General features: G+C 34.7%; 1 protein-coding gene across 2 annotated transcripts in view; it reads right to left on the bottom strand.

Annotated features, from left to right (window-relative positions):
- Positions 1-299: 299 nt before the first annotated feature.
- Smchd1 (structural maintenance of chromosomes flexible hinge domain containing 1) overlaps positions 300-15601 on the bottom strand; it is a 152133-nt gene continuing 136831 nt past the window's right edge. The window contains exons 43-48 of one of the 2 annotated variants that reach the window (XM_005337120.4): positions 15018-15127; positions 14801-14871; positions 13408-13579; positions 8581-8739; positions 8175-8289; positions 300-1329 (exon numbers count right to left, since the gene is read on the bottom strand). In XM_005337120.4, coding sequence (XP_005337177.1) covers positions 1305-1329; positions 8175-8289; positions 8581-8739; positions 13408-13579; positions 14801-14871; positions 15018-15127 — 652 coding nt within the window. In that variant the 3' untranslated portion in view covers positions 300-1304. Of the gene's footprint in view, positions 1330-8174; positions 8290-8580; positions 8740-13407; positions 13580-14800; positions 14872-15017; positions 15128-15601 lie in introns of those variants that run through there. The other variant, XR_005729148.2, reaches the window with a different exon arrangement.

Here is a 15601-nt window from a genome sequence, read left to right as displayed (position 1 = left end):
AATTTTTAATGGTATAATGCAACAAATATTAGTCTCTATAATTAATTATTTTTTGTGCCAGGGATTGAACCCTGGGGTGCTTAACCACTAAGCTACATTCCCAGCCCCGCTCCTTTAAAATTTTGAGACAAGGTCTTGCTAAGTTGCTTAGGGCCTTGATTGGTTGCTGAGGCTGGCCTTGAACTTGGGATCCTTCTGAGTCACTGGGATTACAGGCATGCGCCACAGTGTCAGGTCTAAGATAACTTTTTTAGAGCTTTAAATTAAAAAATAAAAAATAAAAACACTTATCTGTTCAGTAGGGAAGAAACAATTCTGTTTATTAACCTCATTGCATATTCAGAAAGGATTAAAAAACACACATATTTCCTGGACAAAAACTGTACCAAAAGTTTTCCTTACAAAATAACCTCTCAGACCAATCGTTTGGATTTACACAAAGACATATATACTGACACACATTAACTTGAACTAATACACAATTTAAATGTTTTTGCAATAACCTTCTACCAAACTCTTATTGCATTAATGTCAGAGAGTATGTTTTCTTTAACATCTTAAAAATAGTAATAAAAAGTTACAAAATAATGTAAGTGTAGAATTAAGGCTGAGACTATATAATCTAGTATTAATAAAGCCAAACAATACTTATAAAAAAAGATGCTGCTGCACATTTTATTTATATACAGAATAAGCCTTTGAAATCTGAAAAGCAACCTGTCACATATTCACTCATCAATATAATGTTATTCTGTGTATCTTAACATTTGAATTCCAAGATACCTGTGCTTTTTTTTTAATCCTGAATTCTTCATCAAGTTTCCTCACATATTTACATTAAATATCTAGTCTCCAGAACCTTCCTTACATAAAGGCCAAAACATTTCTGTTAAATAAATTCACATAAAAGTAATAAAAAGGCTGTTTTCAAGAAATAGTTCTAACATATTCATGATAATTATACTGAAAAATAGTACATATACTTTTCTTCAGGATTAACAGATGCCACGTGCCAGTTTTCCAGTCATTGACATACGAGCATACGTTCTTCTGACACATTTGCAAGATAATGACAACCAAAGGGCATGGTGACTGGAATAATTCCAGTAAATCCATACTGTCCACTGAGATTCATAAAATTGAATGGTTGCTTTTAGTCATCTGGATACACATGAAAAATCATGCCTAGATACTTGTACTGTCCCCAGAAATATTCAGTTTGTTAAGTCACCTTTTGTTCTTCTGAGAGAGATGCAGAGGCAGAGTATTCTTAGTAAGACCAGTGGCCCTTTCTCTATCACCTTTTATACATCTGATTTAGTTGGAATCCTGGTGGAAGTAGGAAAAGAAAAAACATAGTAAGTTTTATGTACCAAAAATTTTCTTTCCTAAACTCACTCATCAATAATTGTTTACTTCACATGTATGCCCGCCCACAAGAGTCTGAAAGGCTAAGTAGTTACTGTAGATGGACACAAATACATGTATGTCTATAATGCATGTAAGTAATTTGAAACAGTTCTTTGAAATGGTAGCATCTTGGATCCAAATTCTGCAGATATTAACCTCTCTTTTGTGCTTTCCCTAAACAAAATTATGATTTTAAGAATTAACAGGAATTCTAATGCTTATTATAGAAGTCACAAAATAAAGACAAGCAAAAGAAAAAACATTTTAAAATACCTATAATCTCATTAATGTAGAGATGAACACACCAATATCTTGGTAAACATCAATACTGATGTATTTTTATTCATATACATCTAAATGTTTTCTTTTCTAATGATATCCCCTGAAAATGCTACCCACGAACAGAAGATACACTTTTTTTTTCAGTGTATTTTTCAGTTGGACACAATATCTTTATTTATTTTTATGTGGTGCTGAGGATCGAACCCAGGGCCTCGCATGTGCTAGGCAAGCGCTCTACCACTGAGCCACAACTCCAGCCCCGACGCTTTTTTTTTTTTTTTAAATATTGGGGATTAAAACCTAGGGGGGTACTCCACCACTGAACTATATCTCCAGCATTTTTTATTTTTTGAGATATAGTCTTGCTAAGTTATTAAAGTTCATGCTAAGTAGCTGAGATTATAAAACATTTTTGATAGTGCTAACTTAAAATCTTTTCAGTAGAAAATGCATTAATAAAACTGTGTCTATTTAAGAAAACAAGATGATCTACTGAATATCATGTGCTAAACATGATTAATACTTGCTTTGTTAAAAAATTGAATATTCCTGAAATCCAGATGCAATTTATGAGTTAATTTGAAGTTTTTCTTAATAGTTCATGAAATGATGGTATTTCTTATAATTAATGACATCTTAGAGTTGATAAAACATGGTATATTTCCTCTATTAAGAGATAATATATACACATAATATAAATATATACAGAAACAAATACTTTTTTCTGTTTCTACTATTAAAATTTGTTCCTGATTTTGGTATTTCAATACCGTTAAAAGACAGTTTAATTTTAGACACTCTGACACTTAGAAATAAGAATTGTCAGTTCAAAACTTACAGAAATAGAGACTGGGAATGAGAAAATTACCTCCACAAGAGGCTTTATTAGAATTTATGCTGCAGCATAAATGGAAGTAATACAGGGACTGATCTTGGTAACCGTAATTTTTTAGAAGACTAGTCTCTCTACTGAATTATATTCCAGGGTTTGTTTTACTATTTATTTTCTCTCTCATGTTGCTGACTCCCCTCATATGTATGATTTTTGGTTGTACAATTACATTTAAGAAAGAGAATTATACTGTTGACTTAGATTTCTTCTGCTGTTAGAGAAACAGAACTATTTTCCCATCAAGTGAGTGAGAATTATAACTGAGATAGAATAGAACAGGGTCATTGAAGTCAAAGGTTTTGCTTTCATTGTGGGTGGACAGCCAAGTACAGGTCACTGGCTCCTAGAGGCTGACATCAGACAGGGCTGTAGGGTGCCAGCAACTGTACCAGAAGCCAATATACCAACATTTAATTGTCCAATTACCACTGTTATCTAAATATGTGGTATCAGCTTTTTATCTGGAGACAAGATAACATTAAGTTTGTGCTGAAAATATGGCATATTTTAGCTGTGGTTTCCTTTCCTTTTCCCATTCTGTTCCCATCCTTTTATCTCACGTTGCTCCTTTTTAGGGCTGGTCTTTTCACTCTTTGATATACTTCCTGACTTGGGAGTCCAAAGTCTCCATCATGCAGACTGTCTCTCATTATTTCTAGTCTACTTCCTAATCCTTCTGTGTCTAGTATAGTCTACCCCTTATTTCTGTTCTCTTATTCCAGAAACCTTTAACTGAATATCAGCAAAATGACATTTTCAGACAAAATATGGCTCCAATTTCTTTCTTATTTAAAAAAAAATTTCTTAGTTGTAGATGGACACAATATTTATTTTTATGTGGTGCAGAGGGATTGAACCCAGTGCCTCACAAATGGGAGGCAAGCATTCTACCACTGAGCCACAACCCCAGCCCTATTTCTTTTTTTAAATTGATGTTTTTAATATTTGACAACGGAATATATTACAATTCTTATTACACACATAGAGCACATTTTTTAATATATCTCTGGTTGTATATAAAGTATATTCACACCAATTTGTGTCTTCATACATGTACTTTGGATAATAATGTTCATCACATCCCACCACCATTTCTAACCCTCTGCCCCCTCCCTTCCCTTCCCACCCGTCCGCCCTATCTAGATTTCATCTACTTCTCCCATGCTCCCTTGTCCCTGCTCCACTATGAGTCAGCCTCCTTATATCAGAGAAAACATTCAGCATTTGGTTTTTTGGGTTGGCTAACTTCACTTAGCATTATCTTCCTCCAGTGTCATTCATTTACCTGCAAATGCCATGATTTTATTCTTTTATTCCAGCCCACTTTCTTTTGGTACACTTTTTCTACAAAAGTTACGAGAGAGAAAAACATGGTATCCAAGAATCAGTGACTCAACTTAAGAGAGCAGCCAAGGAAGCCTGAGGAAAGCAGAGCTGCAGGAAGTTTATACAGCAACTATCACTAATGCAGGAGGAAGAGGATCTGATCAAGATACATGGCAAGTAAAAAAAAAAAAAAAAAAGTGGGATGGGGGGGCAATTAGAAACTTCAGAAAAATTAACACACAAGAAAATAGTCCAATAACAGGAATACAATTTAATATGATTTTAGGAATGATAGGAGTACAGAAGTTTTATGTGAGCCTGAAGTTTGTAACACTGAATAGTGGTCTAAGTAAGAGTTATAACATTAGAACCAAATATAGAACTTTGTGAGGTAGCCAGAAATAAGTTGCCCTTGTTTAATCCCTGGTACCAGAAAAAACAAAACAAAAATATACAGAATGTAATACTTATACACAACTTTGCCTAGTACTACAAAATATTTACATAGATATCATTATGTAATAAGTTATTTGAAAGTTTCTACTCTTGAAAAAAACATGGAGGACTTGGGTGTGGCTGCAAGATAAAATAATCATGATAACATTAAATGCTCAAATAATTTAGAACTCAGTTCAAAAAAAAGTCAATAGGTGAGCAAGGCAAGACAGACCTCCATCCCCAAAGGGACAGGTGAGCTATACCCTCTAAAATTTAATAAAGAAGTAGGAGAAGTTATACTTCATTTATATATGTTGTATCAGAATGTATCTACCTGCATATATAACTAATTAAAACTAATTAAAAAGAGGATGACTAAAAATTAATAGTTAAAACAAAGGCTGCCTCTGGGAAATGGAATAGGTAGGAGGATACATAGGACGAGTTATTTTATTATCATAAGCTCTGTCTATACCTTTTGTTCAAAACAGGAGCCACTAGCCAATTGTGGTTCCAGAGCACCTGCAATATAGTTAGTCCTAATTGAGATTTGCTATCTTCTGAATTTTGAAGACTTTGTATGAAAAACAAACAGGTAAAATAGCTCTTTAATCATTTCTTATATTGTTTAAATGTTGAAATAATATTTTGGATACTGGATTCAACAAAAGCTATTATGTGCTAGGCAAGTATTCTGCCACTGAACTAAATTCCCAACACTACGTACTCACATTATATAATATTATAAATCTATACCCCTATTCAGCTTCTATACATGTATGACTTTAATGAAAATGATACAACTATTAACGATGATAAATTAAAAAAATAAACTTTAACCCAGTCAACCTCCAAATTGCTATAAAATCTTAACAAGTTTCAAATCAATATCTGTAGTAACTGAGAGGTCTAGGCAAATTCAGTACTGAGATTGGCACATATTCAGAAATATCTATTTACTCTATATCCTTAGTCTAGAAATGGTCCTATGGAATTTCTTCATTGGGAAGAAGGTTCTGTTCTCTTAAAAACCTGGAAAAATGTTCCCCACTACCTTGGGGGGGGGTGCAGGGGGAGAAACTCCTTAAAAAATTATGTCAATGGGGGGTGTAGATCAATGGTAGAGTGCTTACCATGCTAGGTCCTGGGTCCACTTCATAGAAGTGCCAAAAAACAACAAAACAAAACAAAACCCAAACAAAACAAACGAACAAAAACACCTGGGTAACATCTTTGGGCTGGGGATGTAGTTCAGTTGCAGAGTGCTTGCCTAGCATTGTATGAAGCTATGGATCTGATCACCAGCAAGGATGTATATACACAAACAGAGAAATCTACATAAAGGCAGAGGGAATAATATAGTGATATAATAATATAATATCCTGTTTTTGAGCTTTAGTAGTTATAATATTTTGCCAAAATTTTAAATATCCTTTGCCTGTTTTGTAAAATATATATTTAAAAATATACCCAGACAACACAAATACCTTAGTATGCATTTCTAACTATACATTTATTTTAATGTAAATATTATACTATTATCCATAAAACGTACAATTTAACATATTAAAGTATATTAAATACTTATATTAAAATGTAACATGAATATATCTAATAGCTAGGTAATATTCAAGTTTCTCCAATTATTTTAACATTGTTGTTTCATTTATATAATTTTGTGATTCTGGGGACTGAACTCAGGACCTACACACATGCTAGGCAAATGCTCTACCACTGAACTACATCCCCAGTTCTTTTTCTTTTGAGACAGAGTCTCACTAAATTGTGGAGCCTGGCTTCAAAATTGAGATCCTTCTGTCTCAACCTCCTGAGTAGCTGCTGTCTGGTTCAACCCTGTTATTTTAAAGCTGGTTTATTCAAATCCAAATACAAACCAAGGTCTGTACATTGCATGCAATTGTTAAGTCTTTTAAATCATTTTTATTGATTCTTGTTCCTTCCTTCTTTATATCATTTATTAGCAAAACAAAAGCAGACATTTGTTCTATAATGTTCTGCATTTGGCTGACTGCTTCCTTGTGATATCTTTTAATTTGGCTCCAAAATTCTACATATTTTCTGGTAGAAAATAGTAAATGGTGAGCCCTTCTCAAATATGTGAATCAGGGTCTAATGCCTTAAGTCATTTATTGTATATAATAAAGTAATCTTCTTCTTATGTACCCAGAATGGTAGCAGAACACTGAGAAGAATCACTCAAATAATTTTCTGCTGTGTTAAATTCTTCCATGGAACTCCAGTTGAGAAAGTCTAAGAAGTAGTGTCATTAGATTCAGGTTACTTCCTCTGAGGCACATACAATAGCAAATGTCCTATGACTTTTAGAGTTACTAAGATTGATAATTGAGATCAGGTGTGCCAATTTGATCTTTCCATATTCAGTTTCCTATCAAATTTTTACTTAATTGTTGAGTACTCCGCTGATTATCATTGCCTAGATTCTTTATTAGCAGCAGCAAAGTCATGATGTTTTCTTTTTTAGAGAGAGGGAGAATTTTTTTAATATTTATTTTTTAGTATTTGGCAGACACAACATCTTTGTTTGGATATTTTCATTTTACTATACTTCCTATACTTTGTTCTTACGTAAGAACTTTTTCTATAAAGAACTTTTTAAAAAAGAATGTTCTCCAGCTTTTTGTTAACCTAAAAGTTCATATAAGAAAGAAGGAACATATATCTTATCTTTATGAATACATCCATTTTTGTAGTAAAGAGTTGGTATCCAAGCAATGCCTATGATGATCAATGACTTTACCTTTTTAAACACCATAATTTTTTGCAACATGATGGGGAAGTGTGTTTCATAATCTGGCCTCTGCTGATATGTTCAACCTCATTTGTCCCTATCTCTCCCTCTCACCTACCATGCTTGCTATCTACTGGCTCACATCTTCCAAGCCTACTTTTTCTCCAACTTACAGCAATTTCTATATGGCTGACTCCCTCCCATCCTTCTTCAGTTCTCTGCTTCAATGAATTTTTCCTGACAACTGATACTGTTTTTCCCACTACTTTGTGTCATATTATTATTTCCTCTTCTACACAGAATTAGAGAACATGATGAAGAAGCAAGAACCATGTGACTTTTATTCATCCAAGAATATACAACACAAAGTTAGCATTCAAATATTTATTGAATATGCAGGTGAACAGGACATGGAATACTAATTATAAAGATGCCAATATCAAGGGAACTCCTTTATGGTTATGAGAAAGTTACTCAAATACAGTCTATACTTATACCTTTGAAAAATCGCCTATATACCATGATGCCCTTCTGTGGGTTGCCCTTACTGATATCTAAATCTAAAAAGGAAAGGGTTAGGCTGCAAATAGCTTGTTAGTTTTTTGGTAGCCATCTAAATAGTAACTGATTCTTCAAATCGAACATTATAAGCAATTTTTAAATAATGTACAAATTTGAAAAACAGAACAGAAGCCTATATGAAATGGGGGAAAATAAATAATTTTGCATGTCCTATATTTAGGTATGATGATCCTATGAAGCAGAATGCAGGGCATTTGAAACTTAACCCAAACAACAAAAAAAGCAATTTCACTCTTAATGAATTTTAGTAAAACATAAACAACTAACATTTCCAAATAGTAAAAATCATTAAGAAAACTGAATATCCTAGGAAAACAAAATAATTTTCTTATATTCATTATCATTGCTTAGAGTTTTTTTTTAAATTCTAATTGTAGCTCAAGGAATAAATAAGAAATAAACTTATAGTGTTATCATGATCCAGGAGCTTTAATAAACTAACCAATGATAATTTTCAGGTTATAACGTGCTCACCTATTTTGTCTTGTAGTTTCTCTTCTCATTCTTTTAGGAGGAATTGGACAATCTGTCATCTCAACTTTTGTTGAATGACGCAATGTATCATTACCCTTACGTGTGGGAGTCATACCTATAAAGATACAAAATGCAGAACAAACTGAAATATTATATGAAAGAAAAAAATATAAACATATCTTAACTTATAAGAAAGATAATAAGATAAAATACTGAGAATGTCTCTTACTAATCCTGCTAAGAGAACAGTTTAAACCATTCTGAGATGACTTGGAGATTAAGAGTTTCCTGTCAATTTAAATTCTGGATAATTTGCATTCTTTCTTTTTATAGCTGGACTCTCTATCAACATAAATACTTATCTCTACACAGAAAAAGTAGAAGTTAACAGTAAATAAATATATACCAAGTTTCTGCTCTATTAGTTTCAGACTCTTTTCTTGTTCATCTAGTTCTTGCTTTTTCTTCTTCATATCAGGAGTATGAAGGTATTCTAACTGACCATTAAGGTCCTCATTCACACTGCCTAGCTTGCACACAGCAGAACGATACTGTTGAAGAAGATCTGCAAAGAAACCAACCAGACTTTTGGTTAAATTACTAATATCACACCAAATCCACATTTTAGGGAAAAAATTAGCAATATTAGGCATTATGTTATAGTAAGACATGGGAACTACTTTTAAAGTCATAACACATTCGATGTGAAGCAATGAAATAAGCAAGCATAGTTAAGACCACAACAAACGACCACTAAATTTGAATATTCTTTGATTGCTTGACTTAGTCTGTGTCAGGAAAAGTTCTCCATATAGAAGTGCTTGGTTAACTGGATCACTCTCTCAAGGCTTACGTCCTCTCTGATTCAATTCCACAGAGATGAAGGCAGTGGGTGAAAGGGAGACACTATAAAAGGAACTAAACATTGTACTGTTAGAAAACCACTGCTTCTCAAATGAAAACTGACTAGAAAGTTTTTAATAAAAACATTTGTAATTATAAGCGTGACACTGAGAATGTTATGACAAGTCATGGAGTGAATATGGCAGTGCTGCAACTTATGAAACATTGTACACTGGAAGGGAGGGAGGGAAAAAGGAAAGAATCAAAAACAGCGATTCTTTAAAAAAATAGTAGGGTAAATATTTAATTTTAATAAAACTTAACTTTCCTTAATTTGTCTAGAAATGCATTACATTTGATTTCATAGTATAGTCTGTTTACATGATTTACTAGACAATAAACATTAAATAGTGACTAGTTTGTTAGTAAACTATTTTGTAAGTAAACTATTCTCCACAGGCCAAAATAGAAATACATTCACAATGTTCTTAATACTGTGACTCACAAAGCCTAAAATATTTACTATCTGGCCCTTTTAAACTCTAAATGTCACAAAAAACAATCAATATTTGTGGGAATGAAGAAACACCTATATATTTCACAAATATATATAGTAGTTTACATATAAAACTTTCCAAGATAATTATTACAAGAACAGAGTATATCAAGTATAAAAAGATGTAGTAAACTTAAAGTGTCAAGAATGGTTTAAGCAAGTATCCAACATGCTGGGAATCTACACTTAGAATGAGTGAACAAATATATTTGCATATGTATCTGTGTGCTTGTGTCCCTTTATCAGAGATGCATAGAACCATAAACATTTCAGATTTTAGAGTTTTTCAGATTTGAGAATACTTGCTTAGACTTCATAGGTTGGTCACCCCTAATCTGAAGATCCGTGGACTACAGATACTCAAGCTGTACATTAAAATTCTGTATGTGGAACTGAAAGACAACAAAGTCCTTTCGTTCTTTATTCTCTGTAACTAAACTGGAAACCTAGGAAGAAAGTCTAGAAAAAACCCTGGTTTTCTGCTCTGGTGGCACTTCTAATTTCACATTAATATTTTCTGGGTTGGGGATATAGATGAGGTAGAGTGCTTGCTTAGCATATGTGAGGCCCTGGTTTCAATCCTCAGGATTGCTCCCCCCTATCCCCAAAAAAGGACCTTCTTTACCTCCCTTCTTTTCTTTCTGGTACCAGGGATTGAACCCAGGGGCACTTAACCACTGAGTCACATCTCTACTCCTTTTTATTATTTAATTTTGAAATAGGGTCTTACTAAATTGCTGAGGCTAGATTTGAACTTGCTATCCTGCCTCAACCTCCTAAGTCACCTAGATTATAGGTATGTGCCTAGTTTAAAAGTACTATTTTCTAAGCATATATAATAATATTTTGCATGTGAGTGAATTGCAAAATTATGTTCAAACAAGGATATCAGCAATACTGCCCTTATAGAAAAGGCAATACAGAGATTCAGGTTATCAAAATACTGTTTAGTTATAAGATTTGGGAGGTTCCCAAAGCTGTTTGTTCACTTTGATCTTTACTAAGGCTAGTTGATTCAGGAGGGAATTTTTGTCCTTGGAGTGGTGGAACCTGAGCTGTTAAAAAAATGGCACTCCAAGATGAAGGTGAGGGAACTCAAGGCTGCTAACTCTCTTATAGTCATTTTTGGTTTTGTCTTGGCTGTTTCCAATTTCCTGTATCTGTGATTTATTCCAGTCTCCTTCTAATACATTCTTATTTAGCTTAAAGTAGTCAGGGATAGCTGCTCTTGCTTACAACCAAAAGAACTTTATACACAAAAGTATCTCTGTAAACTGTCTCATCTGATTTGAATTTTTGTTGTTGTAATCATCAGTCTGAAAATGTATCTTTTAAGATATATCAAGAAGAATAAATGTTAAAAACTTGAAATCCTTGTGTTATTAATTTTACATATATGGAAAGTCAGAAAGGCACAGAAATCTTTAATAATTAGAATAGTTTTTTCCTCAAAGAGATACAGATATTGCCTGTTATATATTGACATTGAGATGCATAGGTTAACTCTTGCAACTTCTATAAAAGTGGCAAAATAAATATGTATTTTTAAAAATATATTTTAGTTGTAGATGGACACAATATTTTATTTATTTTTTTGTGGTTCTGAGGATCAAACCCAATGCCTCACACATGCAAGGCAAGCGCTCTGCCACTGAGCTACAACCCCAGCCCTAAATATGTTTTTTATTAAAGTTACACTGTTTTCTTTTTGGTTTTGGAGAAGAAGCCTCCTGTTGCTGGTGGAAGTTAGCATTAGCACACTTGGCTGCGGGCTAACACCACTAGAGACCCTCTATCCCACAGCTTCCCTCTCAACTGCAGTTGTGTTGCTCTGGGATTCAGTCAGGCAGTGAGGGGCCTGCAGGATGTGGTGGAGGCATGGCTGAGATTGGAGTTGGGGGCTATACTACCTGTGATGCCAATATCAGCAGAAGCCATTGGTATCTCCCCTGTGGCTGCCACTGCCTTGGTACTGGGTCCGGCTGTCATCATGACAGTGGTAGCTGCTCCAGAGGCCCCAATCAAGCCACCATCCCTTTTGCAGATGCCACTGTACTGATTGCCGCAAAGACTTCCACTTCAGCCATGGCTGCATTAGACACCCAGTGGCTACTCTAGAAGACTTTGCTTTGGCTATAGCTACTCCAGATGACTGCCCCGCCCCCCCGCAGCTGCTATGGATGGCTCCATCAACCTTGAAGCCACTCTGTATATCACCACCCATGATAGCCAGAGGTAATGTGGGTTCAGCATTCTTGTGCAGAGTGGCTTTAAACTGCAAAAAGTCTGTAGTCAGCAGTCAGAAGACTGTGTATGTGGGCCCTACCTCTGTCTATAAGTCCTCTAGGGTCCAGTCCAGAAAACTCTGTCCCATATACTGCTTTCCATTATGCTGAAGTATAAACCACAATAAAGTTCTTTTAGATGGTTTTATTTCATATTCATGATTTATATCTCAAATTGAGCAGGCCGAACTGGTGGCTCTAACAGCCATAACATTAACTCTAAGAATGGCTAAAAGTCAGTGAACCATTGAGAGCTGCTCAGAATTAGCAGTGTTAGCTAAGAGCTGTTAGGAGACAGCTAACAATGAGGCAGGAGAAAGGACAGGAATAGGCAGACAGAAAACTTGGGCCCCTTCAAGGTTAGGTTTCTATCTAAAAGGGCTCAGAGACCACAGATGCAAGCTAGGCCCCATGATGGTCAGGTCAATTTCTGTTTAAGGGGAAAAACCTACTAACAGTGAAACACCTATTGCCTAGTGCCCAGATCCCCTCCAAAAAGGCACAGTAACCTGATTGGACCAAAGGGCATGTAAAGAGCTCATATGGACAATGAATGCCTTACCCAGGATTGGGTTGGGAGCTAACTTCCTTACCCTATAGATTCATATAAACCCCTAGACAATAGCCACTCATTGGCAATCCTCTCTTGGGATCCCTTCTCCTTTGGGAGCTCTGCTTCCTTCCTTTTACTTTAATAACTCCTGTTACTTTGCTCTCACCCTTTCTATTTGTAGATTCAATTCTTCGAAATCACAAGATGAAAGACCCAACCAATCCTATACTCTGTGTTACTATCTTTACAACTACCACTTTTAAAAGGCTAAAATAATAACCCCAAACTGGAAACTATACAAAATTCCTCAACAGTAGAATAAGGAAATAAATTGTGATATATTTATACTATAAAATACCATTCTGCAATGAAAATGAACTGCAACTACATACCAAGAATGAACAAAGACAAAAACGTATGCATTGCATGATTCCATTTATATAGAGTACAAAAATCAGCAAAACTGGCCGGGTGTAGTAGTGCACGCCTGTAATCCTAGCAGCTCAAGGAGGCTGAAGCAGGAGAATTGTGAGTTCAAAGTCAGCCTAAACAACTTAGTGAGACCCTGTTTTTAAACAGAATACAAAAAAAATAGGGCTGGGGATGTGGCAAAGTCAGCTTCAGCAACTTAGTGAGACCCCGTTTTTAAATAAAATACAAAAAATAGGGCTGGGGATGTGGCTCGGTGATTGAGTGCCTCTGAGTTTAATCCCTTATTTTTTTATTTTGACATAGGATCTCCCAAAATTGCTTAGGGTCTCGCTAAGATGCTGAGGCTGGCCTTAAACTTGGGATCCTTCTGCTTCAGTTTTCCTGGGTTGTGGGGATTAAAGGCGTGTATCATTACACCTAACCTAGAAAGCTAAAAGTATATGACAAATACACTTTGCATTATTTATATGTTACCAGTTAATTCTTCATGTTAGATTCTCACTACATTAACCCTTAAATAAAAGGTTAAAATCAAATCAGAAACTGTTATTTATTTCAACCTACCTATTTGTTCCCCTAAGATCAGACACTGTTTTGGGACTGGAGCTCCAAATACCATTCCTCGAAGTTTATCCATTGGAGGAGCTTTATTCTGAAGGCCCCCAAACTTTCCATTACTTCGAATTCGATCTCCATCTCTGGTCAGCAATGTGGGACAGTGTGTAATTTTAACAACCTATTGTAAGTAAGTGGAAATAGTGGGTAACTTACTCTAACAGATAAGTGAAATAATCAGACTCAGAAAAATCAAGGGTTGAATTTCTCTCTCAAATGTAGAAGCTAGAACAAAGTAAGGGGAAAAAGTGGGAAGCAGGAAGGTCATATACCATAAAGATAGAGGGAAGATCAAGGGAATAGAAGGAGACTGAAGGAGAAATAGAGAAGGGGAAAAAATGTGGAATGAATTTGATCAAATTATGCTACTTGTATGTATAAATATACCACAGTAAATTCTACTTTTACGTGTATCTATAAAGCACCAATCAAAAATAAATGTGTGAGCTGGATGCAGTGGCGCACGCCTGTAATCCCAGTGGCTTGGGAGGATCATGAGTTCAAATCCAGTCTCAGCAATGGTGAGGTGCTAAGAACTCAGTGAGACCTTGTCTCTAAATAAAATACAAAATAGGCCTGGGAGTGTAGTTCAGTGGCCGAGCGCCCTGAGTTCCATCCCTGGTACCTCTTCCCAGCCGGCAAAAAAGAAAAAGAAATGAGTGGACAAAGGACAGGCAGAGCAGTGGAAAGGGAGTAGGGAGAGGGAGGAAGAAGGAAAGTGGGGGCACTGAGGAGTGAAATGGAATAAATTAAATTTCATGCATGCATGATTATGTCAAAAGGAACAACTATTATGTTTAACTATAATGAATTGATAAAAGCCAAAAACATTACAGTTCTACCAAAATTATCTGAGATTATCTAAGAGTATCTCTTTTCTAATATTGTCACTGATAATGCTGTCCTGAGTTTCAATTTTATAGTTGAAAAACATATCTCATTTTAATTTGTATTTGGCCTGTTAATTCATATATTTTAATCAATTTTATGTTGATCAATGTGCAGAATTTAAATTGGTTTTGACAAGGTATTTAGACATTTGTATATGTATTGGCAAATGAAATGGCTGTTTTTGCAGTACTGGGGATTTAACGCAGGGATGCTCTATCACCAAGCTATATATCATCCCCAGTCCTTTTTTATTTTGAGACAGGGTTTCAGTTGTAAGGCTGGCCCTACCCCTTGTGATCCTTTCCCCTCAGCCCCCCGAATAGCTAGGATTACAGGAGTGTTCCACCATGCTTAACTGGAATGATTTTTGTACATAGTTCTAATATAATAAAATTTAAAAACATGTTAGAATTGGAGCTACAAATTTTTTAAAAAGAAATAAAACATATACCTCTTTTCTATAATGATTGGCTGCATCTAGATTATCCAAAATAATGGTGTCTCCTAACAGCATACCAAATACTGAAAAAGTTAAAATAAAAAAGGATAAATTATTAATAAAACTATCACTTATAATCTAAGAAGATATTTTTCATAATCAGCATTTTGTAGATCTTTATCATAAACGTAACATCTGTATAAAAGAAAGCCACCATAATATCCTTTACCTGTTTCACAGTGTTCTATATTATCTGGAAATGTTAACAAATCTCGGGCAAAAACTGGGTCTCCAATGGGTTTAAAATATAATTTTCCATTTCGAAAATGAGGTAGAGGTCTAAAAAAGAAAAAAAAACATAAAAACAAAAAATCCAAAACTTTTAAAATATATTAAATAAGTACATATGGCTTTTTTAAAAAATTATTTATTTTTATGTGGTGCTGAGGATCAAACCCAGTGTCTCACATGTGCAAGGCAAATGCTCTGCCACTGCCACATCCCCAGGCACCCCCTATAATTTTGTAATGTAAAAAAATTGGAAAACATTAATATACTGAATGTCATTTTAATCATATAATCAACTCCAATTCACAAGTGATATTCCTAAGTGATTAGTTATATGCCCTTAGAAACTAAAACAACACTTACCATATAAAAATTTTCTGGTTTTATTTGTACCACTACCTTCAGGTAGTTTGTATTACCAATATAAGCTACTTGTTATTTGGTTTGCAAGGAAAAGAGAAAGGCATTCTCTTAAGTTGACCCAGATGAGGATGCGAGATACAACTGCCTCATGTGGAGATGGGC

This window comes from Ictidomys tridecemlineatus, chromosome 13, assembly GCF_052094955.1.
Source record: "Ictidomys tridecemlineatus isolate mIctTri1 chromosome 13, mIctTri1.hap1, whole genome shotgun sequence".
In the NCBI taxonomy this organism is placed as follows: Eukaryota; Metazoa; Chordata; class Mammalia; order Rodentia; family Sciuridae; genus Ictidomys; species Ictidomys tridecemlineatus.
This window is presented reverse-complemented; position numbering and strand designations above follow the sequence as displayed.